At 37.4% G+C, this 27,142-nt stretch overlaps 1 protein-coding gene across 1 annotated transcript in view; it reads left to right on the top strand.

Annotated features, from left to right (window-relative positions):
- Positions 1-14,346, top strand: part of ANTXR2 (anthrax toxin receptor 2) — a 173,814-nt gene extending 159,468 nt beyond the window's left edge. Inside the window, exon 17 of the mRNA XM_005681813.3 lies at positions 12,427-14,346. Coding sequence (XP_005681870.3) covers positions 12,427-12,465 — 39 coding nt within the window. The 3' untranslated portion in view covers positions 12,466-14,346. The remainder of the gene's footprint in view (positions 1-12,426) is intronic.

The following is a 27,142-nucleotide window of genomic DNA, read 5'->3' as shown; positions in this document are numbered from 1 at the left end:
AAGTAATATATAAACATTACCATGGCCTAACTTTCATTTATTAACTTCTATGTCTATGTGTTTTATTATCAGATATTATACTTCTACAGATGTTATGAATTCAATAATATGTTCTTATTATATTTTCTGTAAGTAATCAATAGTATCATGAAATTTTTATTTTTTATATATTTATATGTCACATTTATGCACATATTTACTCCTGTTTCTCTTTGTTTCTTCCTGCACATCCAGGCTTCCATCTAGTGTCTTTTGTTTCAGTTTCAAGAAATTCATTTAACACTTGTGGTTGTTGCAGTCTATTGTAGATAAATTATGTCAGGTTTTGCTTGTCTTAAAATCTCTTTATTTTGCTTACCTTCCTCAGGTTGACTTTTTTCCTCCCCATTTAGCATTTGAGAGAATTCTGCTGTCTTATATTTTCCATTGTTTCTGATAAAAGGTTAGTTGTTGTGCTTACAAATGTTTTCTCTGTATAGACTATCTTTGGCTGGAATGATGAGGGGCAGAGAGGGGTATACTATTATGATATTCTTTGATTTTCATAAGTTTCATTATATATTCTCTGGTAAGGTTTCCTATGTATTTATCCTGCCTGAAGATCAGTGAGTTTCTTTGATATGTAGGTTTATGCCTTTCATCAAATCTAGGAAATTCTTAGCCATTATTTTTGTTTCAAATTTTTCTGCCCCAGTCCTCCTCTCTTCTGAGACACCGGTTACTCATGTGACAGACCATTAGATATTGTCCCAATGGTCTCAGAGTCTCTTTAGTTATTTTTTTCTTTTTTTTTTTTTTCAATTTGAACAATTTATATTCTCTTACCTTCAAGTTCAATGCATTTTTCTTCTGTTATTTTAGCCTGCTTTTACATGAATCAAAAACATTCTTTATATCTGCTACTACTTTGTTATTTTTAGTTTTTCCATTTTGCTCTTATGGAGAGTTTGCATATTTCTGCTGAATTACACCATATTTTTATGCATGCTATCCATCTTTCTCATTAGAAATTTTATTAATAATATTTTATCATACATGTTTTAAAGTCCTTGTCTCTTAAGTATAGATTTGCCTGTATTAACTGTATTTTCTGTTGCTTTCAGGTCATATTGTCCTATTTCCTTGTGAATACCATAATTTGTGATTTTATGCTAGACACTGCCATTAAAAAATAAAAACTAACCTAGATAATATTTACCTCTGGAAACATGTATGCAGTTCCTCTGTCATGTTGCTGATTTAAGGTTGAGCTGGTCTCAGTTTGTTGCCATCTTAGATTTAGTGTACTACTGGCTTCCAGACATTTGAGGGCAGGATCAAGGATTTTCCTTTAGTAGAGCTCTCCTTCCACCCCACCCCACCCCCATCTCATATCTGCCTCTGTCTCTCTCCTTTACCACCCACCTGTGAGCTTCCTTGTTGTTGGGGAGTTCTCTTTGCTCTCCAGCATCCAGGACCACACCTCCCCTATCCCTACCAATTATCACTTTCTGTACTGAAAGACCCATTTCCATGTTGATTCCTTGCCCTACATCCTTTGATTGGCCATATTCCCTACACTGTCAGAAGGCCCCATGAATTTTGGAGGGATCTTTCTCAGTTTTCCTCTTCCAGGTTTCAACAGGTTATTGCCATGTGGATCAAGAATGTCCTGAGTCCCTCAGGGCTGTTTTTCTCCTTCCTCTTCCCATTCCCCAAACCTTCAAGGGCTGCTTCCTTTTTCTTAGGGAAGGCCCTGTGTGTCTTTGAAAAGGTAATTATTTCACTCCCCTCCTGTTTTTCTCCCTAGCTTTCACTTGATTGCTTTGCTTTCAAGGAAAATGTTATGTACTATGTAGGGGTCTCTCTCAGGCTTCCTGCTATGTCCCCAGCTTTTGGTAGGGTTCTGCCTTGCATTTAGTGAAGGCTGCTTTAGCTTCGTGTCTTACTGTTATGAGGTACGAATTAGTTGTTTCATTAACTTCCAGCTATATGCCTGAATCTCAGAAAAATAAAGAGACAGAGATATTTGCAAAATAAATGTTACCAGTACATGTAGAGTCACTAAAAGTTTGCAGGTGCCATAACAGAATGAAGAGAAAAAAACTGAAAGGTGAATTCATCAGGCAAACTCAATACTTCCCTTCATGACATTAACTGAATCTCTATATGGTTTGTTGTTTCCACTGTAAATGGAACATGTGGTATAGGTTGGGCTTCTGTTAGAACAAAAGTATATGGCACTTATATTTTGGCTCAGTATATTTCAGTTTTTTTAAAAGCAGGATAATACAGATTTTAAAGAGGATAACACAGATTCTTATATATATAATATATATAACAATATATAAAAAATATATTTACATATATAATTATGTATACATTTTATACATATACATTTGTGTATATATTAGAGAAGGAAATGGCAACCCACTCCAGTATTCTTGCCTGGAGAATGAATCCCTTGGACAGAGGAGCCTAACAGGCTACACTCCATGGGGTCACAAAGAGTCAGACACAACTGAGCAATTAACACTCAACTATGTGTATATATATTTTTCTCATTATGTGTGTCTGTAGCATATATATGTACATGTTTTTATATACATATATAGTGAGTGTGTGTGTATATATATATATATATATCTGATAGTTGAATGTAGTCTTATTATAACTATTAGTATTAGATATGTAAGCTTCACTAACTTGCCCTTTTACTAAAAAAATGAAATCAACCTCTCAGGAAGTTCTGACATTTTGACAGAGAGAGAGAGAGAGAGAATACTAGGTGCCCCTTCCTTACTCTGTACCTCCTGTTGCTACAGGAAATTTTGACTCAAAGAGCCTATTGTGTTCTCAAGTCAACATTCTTTCCTGACATTTGTGATTTCCTAGACCTCTTCAGTTGTCTTGGGTCTGTTTCCTTGTGTATCTCTGCTTTGTACACAATTTTAAATTTGAGTCATTGTTCACTGTTGCACAAAGCATGAAGGTTTAGTAAAGTCTTTTTTGAAGTACAGATATAAATAAATCAGCTATCTGTGTTTGAAAAGTCTAAAGTGCAGTTGTATGCTTCAGCTTGTCAATGGATATTTATGAGGTGAGCATAATACTATAACGGTTATAACAGTGAAATATATCCTGTGCAGATAGCTAGTAAAGGCACTTGCAGGTGTTAATGCCAGCAGAATTTTAATGTTCAAGAGATGGGAAATTGTAGCACTTGCTCTGGTTAATGCTACTCTGGTCACAGTAACAATGGATTGGCAAAATCAGTTTTCAAATATTGCAACAGAGTTGGGGTCTATGCACTTAACCAAGAGTAAATGTATTGGTTCCTACTGTTGTCTAGTTTTAATCCCCTGGTTTCATTAGCTGAAGAACAGTAACAACACTGGACATTTTTATTTTAAGTCTCAAGTTTCTACTCCTACTTATTATGTGACCCAAGAGAAGGCATTGCCAATGGTGAAATGTCAATAAACTTCTTACTCTAATAGATTCTTGGGGTTTCCTGAAAATCACCTAAGTGGAGTTAAGTGATATGCCTGTTTATAATATATCCGTGGTACATTCTGTTCCTTGTTATACTGAGGGAAATTGAGTAACAGAGTAAAGCCTCTGCACAGACCTGAGCTCTAAGAGATGAATTAGCATAGAAGTACGTTTAAAGTTTATAAAGCATCATATTGCGCTTTATTTTTTCTAGCAATCAAAGAAAAGGAAGTTAAGCATTTAGTCTTTAGACCTAGGAGATTTATTTTTGTAAAGAACTTTTGGAATTTTATGGAATAGTACAGTTTCAACATGTTTGCATGTTTAAGCTTCAAATTCATATTAGTTAAGATTAAACTGACATCAGCTATCTCCATGGTACTTCAATAAGTCATACTAGACTAAGAAAAGGCAACAAAGAAGGGAATTAGACAAGGTTTGATCTTTTGTGTAAGATAGAGGTTGAAGTGTAATATATTTGTTGGAGGGTTTTAAAGGTTTAGAGAAGTGTGGAGTGTTCATATTTAAGAAAGTTGTGAATTAAGAGAGAAATATATTAGTTTACAATTACTTATACCTAATCCACTTGTAAAGAAATATTGAGGAAAATGTATAATAAAACTTAAGGATAAAAATAGAGAAATAATCATGGGCCAAAGTTTTAGCTATACCAGAAAATATACACTAAGAATAGCAATGGCTTAGAACATGATGTAAGTCTGAGCTTTTGGAAGTCAAGGCACAAAGAGAAAGGCTTAGTTATACAGTTGGCATTACATAATACAGGGGAAACGCATGAACTTACCAGAAATGACAGGCTTTTTCCAACCTAGCTCTGAACTCCAAAAATTGATCCCTTAATATCATCATCCTCAATAGCAATTTTCCAAAATGTGAAATTCTCCATATATGATCAGAGTTCATATGGGGTCTTGATATGACCAAATGTTGAAGGTATAATGCTTTAATGTTGTCATAAATTTATTTAGGAAGGCATTATATTTCTAAAGAGAAGTCAAGACACCAAGTCCAGGTATATTGATAGTTTACTGGTGATGTGGTTTTACATAGGTATGAATAGCTTGAATAATAGTTATCAAACTACAATTTTAGTTTAAGCAAAAACAAAATCTTATCTGAATTGCAATTTGAAAGCATAGATAAGAGTACAGCTTCTTGATTTGAATTAGGAGAGCGTGTATATGTCTGTTTCCTCCATTCTTGTGCACTATTCCAGCTGTAGTGGCTCTTTCAGAACCCACAGGACATCATAGACTACAGTGTGAGAAAACAGACTGACCTAGAGAAATCAGTGGCTAGCAGTTCATATAGAACCTCACTTTCAAAGATAGTTTTGCCCACAGATCTGAGGAGGAAGGATTCCAAAATTATTATTGATGAGTGCCTGAAGTATACATATTCTATGTTGTTGATTGAGTGGAGATACACACACACACACACACACACACACACACACACACACACACACACACCCTGCTTCTTTGTGCCTCAGTGATAAAGAATCTGCCTGCCAATGCAGGAGACACAGGAGACATAGATTTGATCCCTCGGTCGGGAAGAGACCCTGGAGGAGGAGATGGCAACCCACTCTGGTGTTCTTGCCTGGGGAATCCCATAGACAGAGGAGCCTGGCAAGCTGCAGTCCCCAGGGTCACAAAAGAGTTGGACACAACTGCTTGACAGAGCACACGTGCCTACATATGCCCTAGATACTATGCATGTTATTGGAAAGTTTGATGTCATATGAAAGTTTTATCTTATATTTTCATTTAAAGGTAATCAAATCCTGTATGCATAGGGTTTGAGGTAGGCTACGTGTGCACATGTACACACTCATGAGTGTGAACACGCACACACATACAAACATTTAAAGAAGTTAGATTGCTGATTGTGACCTGGACAAATGCTTGAACAGGCCTTTTATGGAAACTCTTAGTATTGTGTACCATAAAAATGAAAATACTAATCATCATCTTCTGCCATACTCATACCCTCTTGAGTAGAACTGTACTCACATGAGTTCATCAGGATATTGACTGTAAAAGACAACCTTGAGGCAAGTAAATGAGGTGACCTATGGCAACATGAATGCTGAAGAACTTTGGCATAGATGGTAGATGATGGTGATTCCTGAGAGCAGACAGTGGGTTCCTGGGCTGATTTTTAGAAACATAAATATAGATCGTTAGAAAGGGTCACATTTTTGCTGATTGAATTTACTCTTTGAAAACTATTTATTTTAACTATCAATTGTATAAATATACAGAAAAGATATAAAATAGAATGTAAGAAATCACGGCACTCCGCTCCTCATAGTATGTTTGGTGCAGTCTGTTAGTCTTGTCTTTTACTCTTTAGACATACGTTGTTAGTTGCTCAGTTGTGTCTGACTCTTTGTGGCCTGTGGACTACACGGGCCCTCCAGACTCTTCTGTGCATGTAATTCTCCAGGCAAGAATACTGGAATTAGTAGCTGTTCCCTTCTCCAGGGGATCTTCCTGACCTGGGTCTCCTGCACTGCAGGCAGATTCTTTACCATCTGAACCACTAGGAAAGCCTGCCAGACATACACACTGCATAATAATAACTATAGTAAGTAAGTAAGTGTTAGTCACTCAGTCATGCCTGACTCTTTGCGACCCCATGGACTGCAGCCTACCAAGCTCCTTTGTCCATGTGATTTTCCAGACAAGGATACTGGAGTGGGTTGCCATTTCCTTCTCCAGGGGACCTTCCCAACCCAAGAATCAAACCCGGGTCTCCTGCACTGCAGGCAGATTCTTTACCAACTGAGCTACAAGTTAGTTAGTTAGTTAGTTAAGTCACTCAGTTGTGTCCGACTCTTTGCAACCCCATGGACTGTAGCCCACCAGGCTCCTCCGTCCATGGGATTCTCCAGGCAAGAATACTGGAGTGGGTTGCCATTTCCTACAAGGGAAGCCCAATAATAAATATATATATATACAAATTGGAATTTTTTCACTTATTATTTCCCTACATCTTTAAATATTTAAAAATTTTTCTATTTTAATGGCTACATATATGATAGATGAATCATAATTTAATTTTCTCTGATAGAAATAAATATAAAATAACTGTTATATTTTTCATATTATAAGTACGCAATGGTAAACATTTTGAAATCTTTGTCTAGATACTTTACTGGGCTGAATTCCCAACATGAAATTACTGAGTCAAGGAATATAAGCTTTTAAAGACTTATTACACATGTGGCTTACTATATAATTTTTGCCAATTTATGCTTTCACTAGCAATGTGTGAGTTCTCTTGCCACAGAAGCTCACTAATTAGGTAATGTGCTCAATATAAAGTTGCATAAAACAGCTTTACGTTCAAAGTGAGGCAGTTTTATTCATTTTAAGCCATAATTTTTATTAGGTAAATAAAATGTCATTCCCAGATCATAATACCGTGGTTTCAATTATTAATATATAAATGCCTTTCTAATATTCTACAACTTAAGTTGGTAAATATGCCAATAACAATATTGTTTATAGTTTATTTGCCTCATTGATTGTTTAACATATTAAGAAGGTAAATTATGACCTGGCCAGTCATTATTTGAATTATCATAGTTTTGAAATTAATGTACTTTAAATGTATTTGGCTATAATCTAAAGTCAGTAGTTATTCTATTTGTTCTACCTAACCTTAATTGTTTAAAATGTTTAAGTAGTTTTGTTCCTAATCTATGCAAAATGAATAAGTTTAACAATTATTTCATTGCATCCAAAGAATTCTATACTCCCAAGGCAAAAGAATAGAATATGTTCATAGTTCATTTTTGAACAAATGTAGTCCTAAGGATACTATTTTAATTCAGTTTCATATTGACTATATGTTGTTACTATTGAAACTTATGAACTAGTGATTTACAAAGCATGGTGCAAAATTCAGATTGGTTGTAGTGATTGACTAATTGAATAAATAATATGGTGTTACCTAAATCATCACAACAATAGTATACTTTGTTTTCACCCATTATTTAGATGCATGATTAGAGCATGATTTTAAGTCAGGAAAATTATTTTTTAAATATTCAATAAAAATTTGGAAATATAGAGAAAACTAAGGTTTTTGTTTTTTCTACCTGCAATGCAAGAGACCCAGGTTCAATCCCTGGGTCAGGACGATCCCCTGGAGAAGGACAGGGCATGGCAACCCACTCCAGTACTCTTGTCTGGAGAGGAGCCTGGTGGGGTCCATAGCGCCTCAAAGTCAGGCACAGCTGAAGCAACTTAGCATGCATGCATGATACAATATTACATGTTATTATATATTATTCTCTAAACACTGTGTCACCTGAATTCAAGCTTCTTTTATTATTTTGTAAAATATAGCGTAAATATAATATTGCATGCATGCTCAGTGGCGTCTGACTCTGCAGCCCCATGGATTGTAGCTCCTCTGTCCATGAAATTTTCCAGGCAAGATTACTGGAGTGGGTTGCCATTTCCTACTCCAGAGGATCTTCCTGACCCAGGGATTAAACTCGCATCTCTTGCGTCTCTTGCATTGGCAGGCGGATTCTTTACCACTGAGCCACCTTAGGAAGCCATACCTATTTTAACTCTCGCTAGCAGAAACCTTGCATTCATTTATTTTAGCATATTACAATTTTAGTGGTTTATTTTAGAGAGTCTATAGTCCTTTACCTGGTACTAGTATTAACCTCTATTTAGAGAATAAAGTATTAAAATTATATATCTATGTATATTTCTGTATATTTAGGTTAGTTCAACTAACTTTTAAAAAAATTTTCAGAGCTTGATTGTTTATAATTACAGTGAAATAGGGGGGGCTTCCCTGGTGGCTTAGCAGTAAAGAATCTGCCCGCAATGCAGGAGATGCATGTTCAATCCTTGGGTCAGGAAGATTCCTGGAGGTGGAAATGGCAACCCACTCCAGTATTCTTCCCTGGAAAATTCCACAAACAGAGGAGCCTGCCAGGCTATAGTCTATACAGTCGCAAACAGTCGCACACGACTGAGAGACTGAACACGCACGTGCACACTAAGTGAAATAGTCTCAGGAAAAGAATCGCTCTCTACTACTAATATTTTCCATTCTCAACCATTCAGTGATGAGTCATTTGCTCAAGCTATTTTATATTGCTTTCCTTGTTACCTTGGTAACAAACCTTTATTGTATAGGCATTATAAGCATGAGGATATAGCAGACCTATAAGTCCTGTCATATCCCATTTCCTGCGAACAAAAATTGCTCTGCAGTGTTCTGGCCTAGAGTGCTTGCTTTGCCATGATATCAATGGCATCCCAAACATTCTTGATCTTAAATGTAATTAGCATGATATTGACAGGTTTTGTATGCTTAGTATTAAGTACTATCTGAAGGCCCACAGACTCTTAATTATAGCCACTTGCAACCAGTGTATGTTGCCTTGATTTTAGAATATTCTGGTAAGTGAATGGTAGTAGCTAGCATGAAATAATCTCCTGGGAGTAAGATAACTGATGGAATACTAAATAAAAATTTCCTTTGGTCAATAGTTTCTTTATTTCTTGATTAATCTGTATCTGTCTTTTCTTTTTAGAACTACTCTACGTTTTTCCATATTATCTTCTCTCCTTTTCACTGTTGTATTTTTCTCCTTTGTAATCCATTTGTTTTTCCTCTCTCAAATTCTTACTTTTTCTGTCTTCCCATTTTCAAGGTCTTCTCATCCCTAAGTAGAGGTATTCTTTTTTTAATACACCATCCATCTGTCCAATTGTTTCTAAGCAAGTATTTATTACATGTCTGTTCTATGTTAGACATTGTGCAATAACATCATAGACAGGAGATGGATAGTAACTGTTTTTTAAATGATAGTTTACTATATGCCAGGTACTATTCTGAGTGCTTTATAGATATATATTAACAGATTTAATAGTCTTTATAAACATTCAGTTTTTAATTCCTGTTTTATTGATGAAGAAACCATAAGTTGCTCATGATCCCACAGTTAATAAATAACAGAACTGGGAAACATATTCAAGCTTTGGAGCACTCAGATTTGAGCACTAGCTTTTCTTTTAGCCTTGGAGCAAGCAATTATAGTGCAATGTGGTTTGGCCATTATAGAGATGCAATTTTGGGGAAAGAGCCACATGACTGGGTGAGCTGAGGAAGGCTTAAACAGAGGAAGTAACTTCTGAACAAAATTTCTCTAAGTTACCAACTTCTGAATTCCTATAAATTAAAACATGACCAGATCTTGATAAAAGTGAAAAACACTGAGTCCATGATTAGAAGAAGAGGAGGTATTTGGTTGTTTTTATCAATGTGTGTGCTAAAATCCAGGGTATATATGGTATTTACCAGGGTTTTGAGGTACTTAAATCAATGGACTGATGATCAGTACTTAATCCCAAGGTTGGAGTAAGGACCTCAGGGTGAAAATCAATAGGGCTTTCTTCATTTTAGTTTTTAGGTCTTTAATTAAACCACACCAAATGAAATAGAAAATAATTTAGTCTGGAATAGTTTAGATGATAACATGATTTTGAAAATTCAAGTGTACTGTGAATTTCTCTGTTTAAACCCTCCAATTGCTTAAAATAAATGAATCAGCATCACTAAGGTTAATCTGATTTGTAGAATAGAAATGTTCAGAGAAAGAACTTTATACCTAAATCTAGTTAACTAGTGATGAAATGTAAATAAAAGTAGAAATTCATGATAACTTCTTTTTCAAAATGATTTAGAAGAGAGAAAACGTTTACATTTTTTGTCTAATAAATACACAAGAAAAGATGTCATTAATTTGTATCTTTGCTCTCTCAATGCCATTCCTCGTATGTTTCCTTTTGTTTGGTTTTGGAAAACTGCCAGAAAATAATATTTTTAATATACATCATTGTTTTAATATGCACAGTTAAAATCTATTTCTCATTGTATGTATTTATACTATTATACTGTCATGGCTCAGAATTACTGAGTTACTGCTTTGCCCAAATATTTATTAATTATGTCATTTTCCTTCCTACCACCCTGGAAAAATTTTTTTCAAAGGGGATATAGCATGAGAATAACATTTAAAAATGCTTTGCTTGGCGCTTGATGCCAAATGTAGCTAATCTGGAGAAAAGCACCTTTTCCCTTAATATTCATTCTGAAAATCTTGTTTGAAGGTTCTAGATAATACAAAAATACAGTCTAAGTACATGACCTGTGATCATTTCATTATCAAGGAATTTTGATCTCATTCTAAAGTAGTCTTCTCCATGATTTTCTCCCACTTCCTTTTGCACAGATATTATCTGTAGACATTAGGCACAAAGTAAGGAATAAAATCGATAATTATAGTAATAACGTTACCTCCAAAATTATTTAGAAGGCAGGTAATTTGATGAATATTTGCCTCTTCAGTTCAGTTCAATTCAGTCACTCAGTCGCGTCTGACTCTTTGAGACCCCATGAATCGCAGCACGCCAGGCCTCCCTGTCCATCACCAACTCCCAGAGTTCACTCAAACTCATGTCCATCAAGTCGGTGATGCCATCCAGCCATCTCATCCTCTGTCGTCCCCTTTTCCTCCTCCCCATAATCCCTCCCTTTTCTAATGAGTCAACTCTTCTCATGAGGTGGCCAAAGTACTGGAGTTTCAGCTTTAGCATCATTCCTTCCAAAGAACACCCAGGGCTGATCTCCTTCAGAATGGATTGGTTGGATCTCCTTGCAGTCCAAGGGACTCTCAAGAGTCTTCTCCAACACCACAGTTCAAAAGCACCAATTCTTTGGTGCTCAGCCTTCTTCACAGTCCAGCTCTCACATCCACACATGACCACTGGAAAAACCATAGTCAAGAGCAAATGTAGACTACCTTGCTTCGATATTTCTTCATTGATTTCTGAAATTGCCAACTTGTTGTACAGTGATTTTTGAGAGGAAAACAGACCAAAATCTTGTTTCCTTTTTAATATACCATGTACAAAGGTTGTACACCTGAAGTAAATGTATTTTCACATTTAGAGGGAAATGAAAAGACAGTCTAAAATATGAAGTTAGAGAGCAGATATTAAGAGAAATAGGACAATCTCCATAAGATGATGATCTGAACCCTGAAGTAGAAAGCAGTGTGGTAGCTTTGGACTAAGGAATTTGGATATGATTTAGACAGTACAAGACATCGGCACTGTCATACCAAGGAGGGGAAGAAGGGGATCTTTTATTACTAACTGGAAATTTAGTTTCAACTAATTCTTGGATTATTTATAGTTACATATGAAACAACGTTTCTCTATAAGCTTTATTGAAGTGCTAAGGAACTGGAATGGCAGACTCTCTTTGGAAATGTGGAGTGCAAAGAGAGTCACTACGTGTAGAGACCGTGTAACGGTAGTATGCAGTTGTGAGAAATGGTTGAGAGTAGTGGACAAGAATGCTAATAAGTCTCTAGTGAAAGCCTATTATAAAATGGAATCACAAAGAAATGGCATCTCTCCCTTTCTCCCTGACTTCTTATTCTCCATCTCTTCAATACGCACCTCATGAATACATTTTCGAAGCACCAATTTTATATCAGCTTTAAAAGCACCAGCTTGCATAAAGGGATACTTTTATTTCATTATAGAAGATATGAGTTTGTGGCTTTGATGTTTTTATTGCTAGGACAGTAATACTATTCTTTAAATAACAATACCAAAGTTCTATTTCTCATAGTTGTTGTTTTTTTTCCCCCACTCTAATTCTATCATGCCATTGTGTAGGTGAACTTGCTATGGTAAAGATCTGAATAAACCATCATGCTTTGACCCAGGGGGGAAAAAAAAATTATGACCATCTTTCATCTTGATGTTGACCTTACCTTGGGTAATTGTTTGTTTTATCATAGTAGAAAAACTAGGTGTTCTCAGGCTTTTTAAATAATTATTTCAGCATTTCAATAAGTATTTGTTTCTTTCCTAGGGCCGGTGCATAAACTTCTCTCGAGTTCCATCTCAGTAAAAGGAAAACAAGAAGGCCAAGAGGTACGAAGATGGCACACGTTCACAGCGCCGCTTTCCAACCAAATGAAAAAAGTGCATTTCAGAAGTTTTTGGAAGAGCAGCTTTATTCCTCTCAGTCAGGAAATGTTTTCTCTGCCTTCTGCTTTGCTTGCACCAAACATTTTCAAATACTTGTTCTGCCATCTACATGGGAGTTGATGAAACTCAATGGTAACTCATGATTCAGGACATTGAAAATAAAGAGGAACATTAATGGAGATGCTGTGGTTTATACAAGAAAGTCTGCTTGAATGTGTAGAAGAGGAAAAAGTGAAAACAAAAGTGTGAAGATGATGTCAAAATAGAGAGGAAAAAAACAAGTGGCTGTGGTGGATCCTGAATGGAGAAAGGAGTGTTTTACATGGAAACATGGCACTTGTGTGTTTACATGGCAAGATTGTTAGCCAAAGGCAGAGTGCGAAATCTCCCACCAGGCTCAGCAAATAATGGAGTCTATTGCCTTATAGCTATGTCAGGTCACGAAAGCCTTCCAAGTCCCCCCACCGCAATGTGCCTTCCGGGAAGCTTCTGACTGGAAAATCTTGTCATTCTAACACTGAAAAGTGCACACGCATGACAAAGTGTAGACAGGATGCCTCAAGGTATTGGTAGCAAGCAAGATTTTGCCCTTTAGTTTTTGAAGACACCTTCCTTTCATTATGCACTTGGGAAAAGAAGAAAATTAATAGTGCATTATTCCACAGGAAGACAGCCTCTAACCAGAGATCTTGAGTGAAGTTTAATGGACTCATGATATGAGAACTTGTCCCTGTGATGGGTCGATTGAACCCTCTTGCTATGTTTAGGGCTTAGTAGTGCATAAAGCATTAATATCTGTAAGCATACCTAGGAGTTTGTTTTGCTTTTAATTTAAAGGAAGCAGTAACCACAAAGCTTCCGCTCAGGGTTTTTTTCTTCCTCCAGGTCTCCAAGGGCTCTTCAGCGTCACAAGCCAGCAACTCTCCTTGCATGAAAATTTCAAAGTTTAATTAATATAATTAAAGGCAACAGCAAGCAGCAGCCTGTGAAGATTTTGCTCATCTTTTTTATGCCTTTTGACATTGAATGACCTATTACTGTATGCATATTTCTTGGATTTTTGAGGGGCACTCTACCTTGGTTGTGATTCAGTTGAGAAAAAACAAAAAGACCTCCTCTCATCAAATTATAAATGAAAATATCAGGAGGGTCGACCACCTCGAAACATCGAAAATGTCTGTATTATAATTTTTTTTTAGAAAAACCACCATCGTGTCACGTCGACGATGCCAAATTATGTTAGCCTGAGCAGAAAGACTGTGGGGGAGGGAGGAGGCAGCAAGAAAAAGCTCAAATGATCTAGTCACTTTCGATACTGTACTTCAGATGCGAAATGGATATTCGACTGGAAACCTGACAAAGCGCGCCTGCTTTGATGTGAACTGGTATAGACAATGACCAGTGGCTGGGTCAGTGGGATGTCTCTCTGCGAGCACAAAGGCTTATCAAATGACACTAAAAATAAGTTCAACAACCATCATGTTGGAAGGGAGAAGGCGAACATTTCATGTTTGGCGGGCATGTGAGTGCACAAGATGGAAACAGTGATTTGGAGCATCCCAGTATAATTACCCCCATTGTGCTCTTAATGGAAATTTCAAAGGATGGGAGTGATTCTGATGGTTGGTGTTCAGATTTGTGGCACTGTTTCAAGAAGCCTTACTCAGACACACAAATGTTTATATATAGACATACATATATATCCTCTAGCTTGAATCTTTTGCTCAAGTTTATTTATGTCACTGGCTGGCTGGATCCAAAGTCATGTGTCTCCATATTCATAAATAAAATATTACCTGTGCTTCGGCTACCATTTTCTTTAAGCCCACATACACTCAAGCTTTGTTTGGTTGAATATTGAATTGTCTTGGCTAGTTGCAGGGACAGAATTGTATCCAGTTCCAGAATGTCTGTTATGCTCACAAATGATAGTGTTGGTAGTAATTATCCATGTGTGCAAGTGTAACTTGGAAACCACACACATCCCCATTGAGTTCTTGTAGACCGTTGTTCTACATTTGCATCTGGGGCAGATGCTGTTTTCTTAATTTGGCATTTCATTTCTGATCAGTTGTTGTTTAGTCACTAAGTCATGTCCAACTCTTGGGACCCCATGGACTGTAGTCCATCAGGGTCCCCTGTCTATGGGATTTCCCAGGCCAGAATACTGGAGTGGGTTGTCATTTTCTTCTCCAGGGGATCTTCCAGACCCAGGGATTGAACCCATGCTTCCTGCATTGGCAGGTGTATTCTTTACCACTGAACTATCAGGGAAGCCCTTCTGATCAGTGCACACCCCTAAATGGTATTGAAGAGCATCAAGGTTACATGCAGAGGCTAAGTCTGCTTCTTTGGTAGTTCCTTTGAATTCGTCTAGTATCATATGGCATTTCTATGACACTTTTTTTTTTTTTTACCTGAGCAATGTAAGCAGACCTTTGCCCTTAAGTGGCAAAGTAGGTTTCTGTAGATTGTAAGGAAAATGGATTTCCGGTTCTAATATCACTATGAAGAACTTTCAGTGAAGAGGATGGGGTGGTGGTCTATATACAGACTAAAAACGTATTATTCATAAAGTTCAAAGACAGATGGAATTTTATTGCACTTGAAGATACAAACTAGATCTAGGTTAATGATTTTCTCTGATTTTGCTAACTAGCAAATTGAGAATAATTTGCTTAAGGAGTGTTGTTTTCTCACAAAAGGACAAAGTTGAAAATCTCTATGCCTTTCAATTAAGAATATAAAAGGTTAAAATAAAGCCATTTCTTTAAGTTTAATAGTGTTTTATATTGAGAAACAGTTCCTGTTTAATTTTCTGGACATAATGTCAGTCAAGATCTACTTTCTGTGAATAAGCCAGTTTAAGTCTTTATCCACAATCCATTTGTGTTGCATAAGATTGCAAAAACAATTAAGTGGGAAATGACTCCTAACTTATGTGTCTACTCTGCCTGGAAAGAAAGTTTTGAAGGCATCTATATATATTTCATAACAATGTCTGTTCTTTATGGATTTGATCCATAAATATTTATCTATCTGAAAACTTTGATACTTGGAATGTTTTCCTTAAAGCATTTGGTGCTCCAAGAAGAAACATTTGGTGCTAAGAGTTACAGCACTGATGTCTTTCCCCAAGTTAATTCTATTTTAAATTTTTAAATTTCCTTCCCAATGAGATGCAGAGTAAAATTTGAGACCCTCCATTAAGTGGGGAGCAGCATCTGTCATCTATGGATAATTACTATTTTGGCAAAAATATATAAGGTTTAAACGTTCTAAATTTTAAATTGTTAGAAAGGAAATGACTTGCTTATATTTTTCCTGAATTATATTCTAACCATTTAAAATCATAAATTATTCAGTGTTTGTTTTTCTAATAAATCCTTACTGGATGCAAGATCTGGGTGTCTCTGTGAACTTAACTTTATTATCTAGATATCATTGACCATTGTTTACTGCTCAGAGGCATTTTATTAGATTATTTTAAAAATTAAAACAGCCTGTATTGTAGCCAAGAAGGTGTCTACAGTGGGTTTTTTTTAATTGAACTGCTTGCATGTATTATTTTTCAGTTTTAAGAGGGTAAAATATGAATGAGTAACATTTACAAATATTGTAAATATTATAACTTCCTCTATCACAAAGCCTTATGGTTATTTTTTACTAGATTTTGTTCAGCATCACATTACTTTAGGAAGTTTATCACTTCTCTGTTGCTACTGGAAAAATGTTAGTATTGCACGGGAGAAAATACATTATTTTAATATGAAAGGAAATACCTATCCTAGAATCATCGAATAACTGATTCATCTCTTGGATGTTTAAGTACAGAAACAAGCAGGTGAGACTGGAGCATGTTGTCTATTTGCAGGTGATTAAGTGAGTGTGGCCACGTACTCTAGACTCAGAGTTAGATTAATATTTTACCAAGTGAATTTCCGTGGCTTGTTTCAGAGAACACTTCAATTGGGGGATATTTCTACTCTTAGCAGGATCTAATTCAGTCAATTTGACAAAAGATAGAAAAACTTCTTTCTCATAGTGTGTAGCAAGCTCTGTGCTGGGTTTTTTTTATGCATTTTATTTTGGGGCTCTTCTGCCAAAAGAAAATGCTGATAAGAAAGTACAGAGTATAATATGCAAATTTATATTAAAATGTGCTTGTTCAGATTGCTTTGCAAGAACTATATTAAGGTAAAGTGTGTGTGTGTGTGCATGAAGCAGGGGAGGAAGAGAGAGACATGGAGAGAGGTGGAAATTGACTCAGAGTGCATGCATGCTCAGTTGCTCAGTCATGTCTGACTCTAGCCCGCCAGGTTTCTATGTCCATTGGATTTTTCAAGGGAAGAATACTGGAGAGGTTTACCATTTCCTCATCCAGGAAATCTTTCTGATCCAGAGATCGAACCCACATTTCCTATCCTCATTCTTAGCAGGTGGATCCTTTACTGCTGAGCCATCGGGGGAGACCAAATGTACTACAGATTGTCTTGGCTTAAGAATCAGATGATGGAGGTTCTGGACCTAGATGTAGCCACAAGTAGCTTGATGAAATGGAACAGATTAGCTTCTCAACCATAAAGTGAAAATGGATGAACTGGAAATGCCTAAATTTCCTTCCAACTCTGACATTTTAATGAATATACATCTTATTTAATGTTTTAGTATTTATGTATATCATATTTTAATGACTGGCTTCATTTGTAGAATGTGGTAATATTAGCTCTGTAAACTGCCATTTCATTATAAAAAAGGCATTGAAATATATAGTACAAAATCTGGTAATTAGCTATGATAGAGTAATTTCTCAGTAAATTTCTTTTAACTATGGTTTGTCAAAGACGCAACTGATAATAAACTTTATATCTGCTGAAACCTCTCAAAAGTTGTGTAAAATATTGGAAAATGTATTCATGTGTTTCACTTAGACTTTACAGTCTTAACAAGTGTCTCAAAGGCATATAGAAACAGAAATTGTTAGGAGATATTTATGCTACAGTTAAATGATTGAGCTACTTCATACCCTGCAGAAAGTTAAACTCTTCTTTCCTTAGTCAAAATTGGGAAAAAAAAAAAACCATCTTAATTGATGATAACTATGCTTGTGCGTCCCACAAGTATTCATTGGAAAACATTTTATTGAGTAATGTGAACACAGCTGAGTATATGTGCTGTGTTAAAATTGCTAACCTTTTACAAAGTCACCACTGTGTTATAGTAAAAGAAGACTCGTGGTAAAGAACCAGCCTGCCTATTGCAGGAAATATAAGAGATGAGTGTGTGATTCCTGGAGAAAGGCATGACAATCCACTCCAGTATTCTTGGCTGGAGAACCCCATGGACAGAGGAGCCTGGCAGGCTATGGTCCATAGGGTCGCAAAGCATCAGACACAACTGAAGCAACTTAGCACAGCATGTACAGACCCTTAACACTGTCTCCTAATTACTGTAAAGTTATTTGTATCTTAGGTGAATTGTATTTTCAAGATCATAAATGTCACTGGGTAATCCAAAATAAATTGAAAAGTTACTGAAACGTACATGAAGTAGTTTGGTTAGAAACATTGAGTTAATTTTCAAGACTGTAGACTATTAAAAAGATATACATTGCCTTTATGTACTAAAAGGAAAGGCGATTTTAAATAATTTAGATGCAAAACAAAGGATCTGGGAGCTTTCAAAGTCATGGATGATAGAAGAAGGAAGTTGTTACATCATGTGCTAAATTAGAAGCAAATCTAAACCTCTACCGCATGATTTTGTACTCTTACCATCTGATTTGTATAAGTAACTAGGGAAAGAAAAGCTCACATTATGAAAGAAGATTGACTAGTTCGAGCAGATGACACCTGTAAATAGAATTTTTACTAGTTGAAATTCTGATGTGAAATGAAACGATTATCATTATCACACTAAGTTTTCTTCTGCATTCTTTTTTTAACATTCTCTAATTCTAAAAGTCTCTTGTTAATTAAACAGAGCAATGACAGACCTTCATCTTCTTTAAATACTTTGTTTGTGTGAGGCTGTCACATGGAAAGAAAGATTATATTTTAAACAATATGTTCAAGTGTAAAAAATCTTCAATAAATTCTTAATGTTTAAAAAAACGGGAGAAAGTTCCAGGGCTTCTGCAATTAAAGTCTTGGGGCTCTTCCGAGGGTGCTGGATATTACAGAAAACTTGAAAAGATTTAGAATAATCTTTATAAAGGATATCAAGATTAAGTGATGACTTGGAATAGTCAATGTACTTTTTCTGATATGAAAAATAGTAAGACACAGCAGTAAAAACAAAAGAAAATTATGTTGCCATTGAAAATACTCAGTGTCTCTGTATTCCTGTCATTCCCAGAAAGCACTAAAATGCTGTAGCGGTAGCCATGGTTTTTAAAATTCTAATTCAAAATGATAAAGGCCAATTCATGAGTGATTTCAGAACTGTTGAATCTATTGATCTGGTGGAAGAACAATAGTATACTCTTCAAATTATTTCTTCATAATCATGAATAAAATGGAAGGGATGACTCTGATTTTTGTTTACTTATTTTTGGCTGTGCTGGGTCTTTGTTGCTGCACGGGCTTTGCTCTGGTTGTGGCGAGAGGGGGCTACTCTCTAGTTGGGGTGCGAGGGCTTCTCATTACAGTGGCTTCTCCTGTTCCGGAGCGTGGGCTCCAGAGCACGCGGACTTCAGTAGTTGGGGTACGTGGGCTCATTAGTTGCGGTGCCCAGGCTGCAGAACACAAGCTCAGTTGTGGTGTGTGGGCTTATTTGCTTCTCAGCATACAGGAACTTCCTGGACCAGGGACAGAACCTGGGTCTCCTGCATTAGCAGGCAGGTTCTTCACCACCGAGGTACCAGGGAAGCCCCTGACTGCTTTTAGAAATACTTCCCTCAACCTCTTTAAAAATCAGTCCAATAATTCTCAACCCAAGGTCTGCATATGTTTATAACTTCTAACTTTGAAAAAGACACTTTTAGTATCAATTCAATTGAGAAGAGAAGGCTTATATGAGTTTTCTAATGCTGCTGTCAAAAATTACCACAAACTCAGTGGCTTAAAAGAACACAGACTTATTCTCTGACTGATCTGGAGGTCATAGTCCAAAATCAGATTCATTGAACTAAAACATTAAGGTTGGATTGGGGTTAGTTCCTTTTGGAGGCTGTTTCCTTGCCCTTTTCAGCTTCGAGTGGCTACCTATATTCCTTGGATGGTGGGTCCTTCCTTCATTTTCAAAGTAAATCACTTCAGCCTCTGCTTCAGTCATCACCTCTTGCCTCTAGTCTCCTTCCTTTTTAAAAGGACTACTGTGATTACATGGGACTCACCTGGATATCCAGATAACTTTGTCATCTCAAAATCCTTAACATAGTCACATCTGTAGAGTTCCTTTTGCCATATAAGGTAACAATCACGGGTTCTGGGATTGGCCATGGATACCTTGTGCTCTGTGCTTAGTTGCTCAGTCCTGTTCTACTTCTTATGACCCCTTGGACTGTAGCCCACCAGGCTCCTCTGTCTGTGGGATTCTCTAGGCAAGAATACTGGAGTGGGTAGCCATTCCCATGGACACCTTGGGAGGCTGTTATTCAACATACCATAAAGTTTATATTTTTCCTTTTGTAAATAATTTCCTTCTATCTGACACTATAAGAAAATATAAAAGTTAACTTTAACTTTGTTTTTTTTTTTTTTTACATTTTGTTTTTCAGTCCAGTTCAGTTCAGTTCATTTGCTCAGTCATGTCCAACTCTTTGCAACCCCGTGGACTACAGCACTCCAGGCTTCCCTGTCCATCTGGAGTAAACTCCTGGAGTTTACTCAAACTCAGGTCCATTGAGTCAGTGATGCCATCCAACCATCTCATCCTCTGTCACCCTCTTCTCCCGCCTTCAACCTTTCCCAGCATCAGGGTCTTTTCCAATGAGTCAGTTCTTAGAATCAGGTGGCCAAAGTATTGGAGTTTCAGTTTCAGTTTCATTATCACTCCTTCCAATGAATATTCAGGACTGATTTGCTGAAAGATGGACTAGTTGGATCTCCTTGCAGTCCAAGGGACTCTCAAGAGTCTTCTCCAACACCACAGTTCAGAAGCATCAATTCTTGGGCACTCAGCTTTCTTTGGAGTCCATCTCTCACATCCATACATGACTACTGGAAAAACCATAGCTTTGACTAGATGGACCTTTGTTGGCAAAGTAATGTATCTGCTTTTTAATATGCTATCTAGGTTGGTCATATCTTTTCTTCCAAGGAGCAAGCATCTTTTAATTTCATGGCTGTAGTCACCATCTGCTGTGATTTTGGAGCCGAAAGAAATAAAGTCTGTCACTGTTTCCACTGTTTCCCCATCTATTTGCCATGAAATGATGTGACTGGATGCCATGATTTTCGTTTTCTGAATGTTGAGTTTTAAGCCAACTTTTTCACTCTCCTCTTTCACTTTCATCAAGAGGCTCTTTAGTTCTTCTTTGCTTTCTGGCATAAGGGTGGTGTCTTCTGCATATCTGAGGTTATTGATATTTCTCTCGACAATCTTGATTCCAGCTTGTGCTTTATCCAGTCCAGCATTTCTCACAATGTACTCTGCATATAAGTTAAATAAGCAGGATGACAATATACAGCCTTGATGTACTCCTTTCCGATTCGGACCCAGTCTGTTGTTCCATGTCAGTTCTGACTGTTGCTTCCTGACCTGCAAACAGATTTCTCAAGAGACAGGTCAGGTGGTCTGGTATTCCCATCTCTTGAAGAATTTTCCACAGGTTGTTGTGATCCACAGAGTCAAAGGCTCTGGCATAGTCAATAAAGCAGTAGTCAATATTTTTCTGGAACTCTCTTGCTTTTGTGATGATCCAACAGATGTTGGCAATTTGTTCTTTGGTTCCTCTGCCTTTTCTAAAACCAGCTTGAATGTCTGGAAGTTCACCATTTACAAACTGTTGAAGCCTGTCTTGGAGAGTTTGAGCATTACTTTACAAGTGTGTGAAATGAGTGCAATTATGTGGTAGTCTGAGCATTCTTTGGCATTGCCTTTCTTTGGGATTGGAATGAAAACTGACCTTTTCCAGTCCTGTGGCCACTGCTGAGTTTTCCAAATTTGCTGGAATATTGAGTGCAGCACTTTCACATCATCATCTTTTAGGATTTGAAATAGCTCAACTGGGATTCCATCACTTCTACTAGCTTTGTTCATAGTGATGCTTCCTAAGGCCCACTTGACTTCACATTCCAGGGTGTCTAGCTCTAGGTGAATGATCACAGCATCCTTATTATCTGGGTCATGAAGATCTTTTTTGTACGGTTCTTCCGTGTATTCTTGCCACCTCTTCTTAATGTCTTCTGCTTCTGTTAGATCCATATAATTTCCATCCTTTATTGTGCCATCTTTGCATGAAATGTTCCCTTGGTATCTCTAATTTTCTGGAAGAGATCTCTAGTGTTTCCCATTCTATTGTTTTCCTCTATTTCTTTGCACTGATCACTGACGAAGGCTTTCTTGTATCTCCTTGCTATTCTTTAGAACTCAGCATTCAAATGGGTATGTCTTTCCTATTCTCCTTTACTTTTCACTTCTCTTCTTTTCCCAGCTATTTGTAAGGCTGCCTCAGACAGCCATTTTGCTTTTTTGCATTTCTTTTTCTTGGGGATGGTCTTGATCCCTGACTACAGTACAGTGCCACGAACCTCCATCCATACTTCTTCAGGCACTCTGTCTATCAGAGTTTATTTATTTATTTATTTTTTTGGAGTGTAATTACTTCACAATGTTGTGTTAGTTTCTGCTGCACCATGAAGTGAATCAGCTATATATTTACATATATCCTCTCCTTCTTGAAGTTCCCTCCCACCCGTGCATCACACCCCTCTAGTTCATCACAGAGCCCTGAGCTGAGCTCCTTGTGCTATACAGCAGCTTCTCACTGGCTATCTACTTTATACATGGTGGTATATATATGCCAATCCCACAACTTTCTACATTAGATCTTTGCCTGCCCAAATTATTTAGATCTTGTCATCACATGAGTGGTTTTGTTTTTGGAGGAATTCCATTTGTCCTCATTTTGTGGCTTCATATTTTGCTTGAGATTTCTCTCATAAAAGGAAAAATGCCAGGGGATAAATTCTTGGAAGATTCCTGCCAGATGATAAACTTCACACGAGGCTGAGAAGTATATGAGCAGGTTTTTGTTGCCTCCGGAGTGTTTACCTGATCGATCTGGCATAAGCCCCAAAGTTAACCTAGATTTAGTTCCTGTAATACTTTTTGCTGTCATACTGAAAGTATTGAAAGATCATTAGAGGCAAAGAACAAAAATATGTTGACATTCTAATGCCAGCATGGGCAACAAATGAGGGATAAGCAATATGCAGATTAGTAGGGAATAAGTAAGTTAGGAATAATTAGTAAGGAATAAGTTAAGCCCACATTCTGATGGAGGGAAAAAAAACAACCTTAAGTAATTAGGTAACAAGTGGGACAGGCGTTTTGAATGTGTGTGAGCTTTGGTCTAGGGTTTCAGGGGAAAATTGAAAGACGCAGAAACTTTGAAGGATAAAGACACAAAGGCAGGAGGAAAGAAGAATCTTATAGACAGTGGACAAGTGTGCCCCAGAAGTAATAAAAACTAAGGCTATCTTTGAGGATGGAGAGTTAGGAATTACGAATAGAGAGCCAGGAAGAGTGGGAAAAAATGAGGCAGGATGATTTAGAAAGAAATCAGATTTTCATTTCTCTAATGATGAGCAGTGTTGAGCATCTTTTCATGTATTTGTTGACCATCTGTGTGTCTTCTTTGGAGCAATGTCTATTTAGGTCTTCCACCCAATTTTTGATCGGGATGTTTGTTTTTTTTAATATTGAGCTGCATGAGCTGCTTGGATATCTTGGAGATTAATCCTTTGTCAGTTGCTTTGTTTAAAATGCCATATTATACAGGGAACTCTAATTAATGCACTCTGGTGACCTGAATGTGAAGAAAGTCCAAAAGGGAGGGATATATGTATATGCATGGCTGATTCTTTTTAATGATTATTCATTCGTTCACAGTAGAAACTAACACAACATTGTAAAGCAACTATATGCCAATAAAAATTAATTTAAAACCAATCAAAAAGAAAGAAATCAGAAAGCACAGAACCGTGTTCACTATTTTCGACTGTTATCTTCAGGATGAAAAGAAGCCATTCAACCCAGGTTTGAAAGTCTAAAGCAGGAAAGCAGTTTGTATGATCAGAATGACATTTTGAAGCAATCACAGATTGCAGAGGAGACCATAAAGGAAAGGAAGTATTGTAGATAATTCAATATCTCATCTCAAGTATCACATCATTGTGCAGTTAGATATTGCATTTCTGAGTTTATCATAACTCAAAACTCCTTTGAATTATGGGAACATTTATCTTCTACTATTTCAATTAAGACATATTCCCCCTTAGTTTTAAGCAGATACCGTGTGTTTAAGGTTAGAACTAGCCATACAGACTTCTATTTTTTTCTGTTACTTTTAAAGATTCAAATGAGTACTATTTTGAATAATTTTGTTACAGTACTTTGCCCTTCCCCTGCACCCCCTGTCTTTCCAGGGTGTCTCACTCCTATGCCTAGAGCTCTGGGGTCTGCCCTCTACCCAAGTCTCTCGTTGCCCATCTGAATGCTTAAGCCTTACCCTCACATTCAGTTCAGTTCAGTTGCTCAGATCTCTTTGCAACCCCATGGACTGCAGCATGCCAGGCCTCCTTGTCCATCACCAACTCCCAGAGTTTACTCAAACTCATGTCCATTGTGCCAGTGATGCCATCCAACCGTCTCATTCTCTGTCGTCCCCTTCTTCTCCTACCGTCAGTCTTCCCCAGCATCAGGTATTGGAGGTATCCAATACTCCAAAGTATTGGCGTTTCAGCTTCAGCATCGGTCCTTCCAATGAATATTCAGGACTGATTTCCTTTAGGATGGACTGGTTTGATCTCCTTGCAGTCCAAGGGACTCTCAAGAGTCTTCTCCAACACCACAATTCAAAAGCATCAATTCTTTGGCACTCAGCTTTCTTTATAGTCCAACTCTCACATCTGTACATGACTACTGGAAAAAACATAGCTTTGAATAGATGGACCTTTGTTGGCAAAGTAATGTCTCTGCTTTTTAATATACTGTCTAGGCATGATTAGCTAATGTCAGTACAATCGGCCCTCTATATCCACAGGTTCTCACCGGTTGAATCTGCAGATGCAGAAGTGCAGATATGGAGGGTCAATGACAATACTGTGTCATATATAAGAAGGAGTTTGGTATCCATGGTGGGTGGAGTGTTCTAGTACCAATTCCCCATGCATACCAAAGGACTGGATTTCCCAGGTAGCACTAGTGGTAAAGAACCTGCCTGGCAATGCAGGAGACATAAGAGATGCAAGTTTGATCCCTGAGTCAGGGAGATCCCCTGGAGGAGGGCATGGCAACCCACTTCAGTATTCTTGCCTAGAGAATCTCATGGACAGAGAAGCCTATAGTCCATAGGGTTGCAAAGAGTCAGACATGACTGAGCGACTTAGCATGGCACATACCAAAGGACTATTGCGCAACCAGTTTCACAATATCAGTGTATCATGTCCAGAAGAGCTACTATGACACGCACTAGGATGCCATGCCTAGTGTTATTCTGAAGTTCTGAGGCTTCTGCTGCAACTGAAACCAAAAGAGCCCTGTATAATATTATGTTATAATTTATTAAAAGCCCACGCTGGGTGTTGGAGAAACAGAAGAAAAGAGAAAGTTCCCTACTTTATATTCAAATGAGAAAACAGAAAATAAGGGGACGTCTAGAGAGATATTCTCAGTGAAGTATCAAATATGTATACATAGATATATTATATATATCTATGTATATACATGTGTATATGTATATCATGTGCTGGGAAGAAAACTAAACAGAATGACATAAAAACAGTTAAAAAGATTTATAGTTGAGGTGGTCATTGAGAGTCTCTCTGAAGGTGAGGATTCCAGGCAGAAGAAAGAGCACATTCTCAGGTCCTGAGACAGAAATGAGCTTGGTAAGAACAAGGATGAGATAGTTGGATGGCATCGCCAACTCAATGCGCATGAGTTTGAGCAAACTCCGGGAGATAGTGAAAGGCAGGGAAGCCCGATTTGCTGCTGTCCATGGGGTCACAAAGAGTTGGACATGACTTAATGACTAAGCAACAACAAAGAACAAGAAGTTGAATGAAGAAAGGTAGAGGGGCTGAAGAGAGAATGTGTGAGAGAAGAAGATGGGGGAGTGGGAAATCAGAGCATGCAGGGCTTGCAAGGACATGTATGGATGTAAGATTATACTCTGTGATGGGAAGCTAGCTCTTGGAGGATTTGAACTTAATAGTGACATGTTCTGCTTTATACTTGAAAACAAAAAGACTCTAGCTTCTTGATGGAGAGTAAGTTTCAGAAGGCAAAAATGGAAGGAGGGAGACCTGTGCGGAGTACAGAAAGAGCCTCTGTTCTTTAATCCATGTAAGATTGTTCACATATTTTTCAAGGAACACTGATGAATAATATTGTCATTCAGTTGCTGAGTCGTGTCTGACTCTTTGCAAGCCTGTGGACTGCAGCACATCAGGCTTCCATGTCCTCCACTCTCTCCAGGAGGTTGCTCAAACTTATGTCCATTGAATCAATATATTTCAAGTCAATCATAAGATTATTAAAAGAAACACCAGGAAATTAAAAATATCTTGTACTCATTTGCTTAGGTACCTGGGTAACTGGAAAAATAAACTGCCTTTCCACCCCTCTTTGTAGAGAACTAAAGAGCATGACAGCCTTAGTCTAAGAATGTAATTCAAACAGAAGGGGCTCTTGCAAGTTATGCATTCATAGCTTCAGCTCAGTTCCTCCATGTGAAGTGAATCTGAGATCTCAGTTTTGCCATAGAAGCTGGACAAAACTGAATTTCTCTGCCTAAATCAAATCTTGGGGGGATTCTCCACTTACCCCTCCCACCCCAAATTGAAGGGAAATAAAATAGAGAAAAAAGAAGAGAGAGAGGAGGCTGAGCAATTTTACAAGAGGTGAGAGGATCAATTGAGAAAATGACAGAGGAAGTTTTTATGATTTTAAGAATGCTATTTTAAGAATCCTTGCTATTCCACTTTTAATGGCATGCATTCTTGCAATGTAAACCCTTCCATCTCATAATTTCATTTGTCTACTAACTCACATTTTCTGTCACTTGAGGAAGTTGGCCAAACTCAGGAAAAGCAAAGTGATCCCTCAAATTAATATAAAAATAAGCCTCAGAAAAATTGCAGAAATATTGAGGAGTGGCCATTCCAAAACTGATTAATAGATTCGAGGTAATAGTATTCAGTTCAGTTCAGTTCAGTCGCTCAGTCATGTTCCACTCTTTGTGACCCCATGAACTGCAGAACGCCAGGCCTCCCTGTTCATCACCATCTCCTGGAGTTCACTCAGACTCACGTCCATTGAGTCAGTGATGCCATCCAGCCATCTCATCCTCGGTCCTCCCCTTCTCTCTCTGCTCCCAATCCCTCCCAGCATCAGAGTCTTTTCCAATGACTCAACTCTTTGCATGA

This window comes from Capra hircus, chromosome 6 (assembly GCF_001704415.2).
Source record: "Capra hircus breed San Clemente chromosome 6, ASM170441v1, whole genome shotgun sequence".
Lineage (NCBI taxonomy): Eukaryota > Metazoa > Chordata > Mammalia > Artiodactyla > Bovidae > Capra > Capra hircus.
This window is presented reverse-complemented; position numbering and strand designations above follow the sequence as displayed.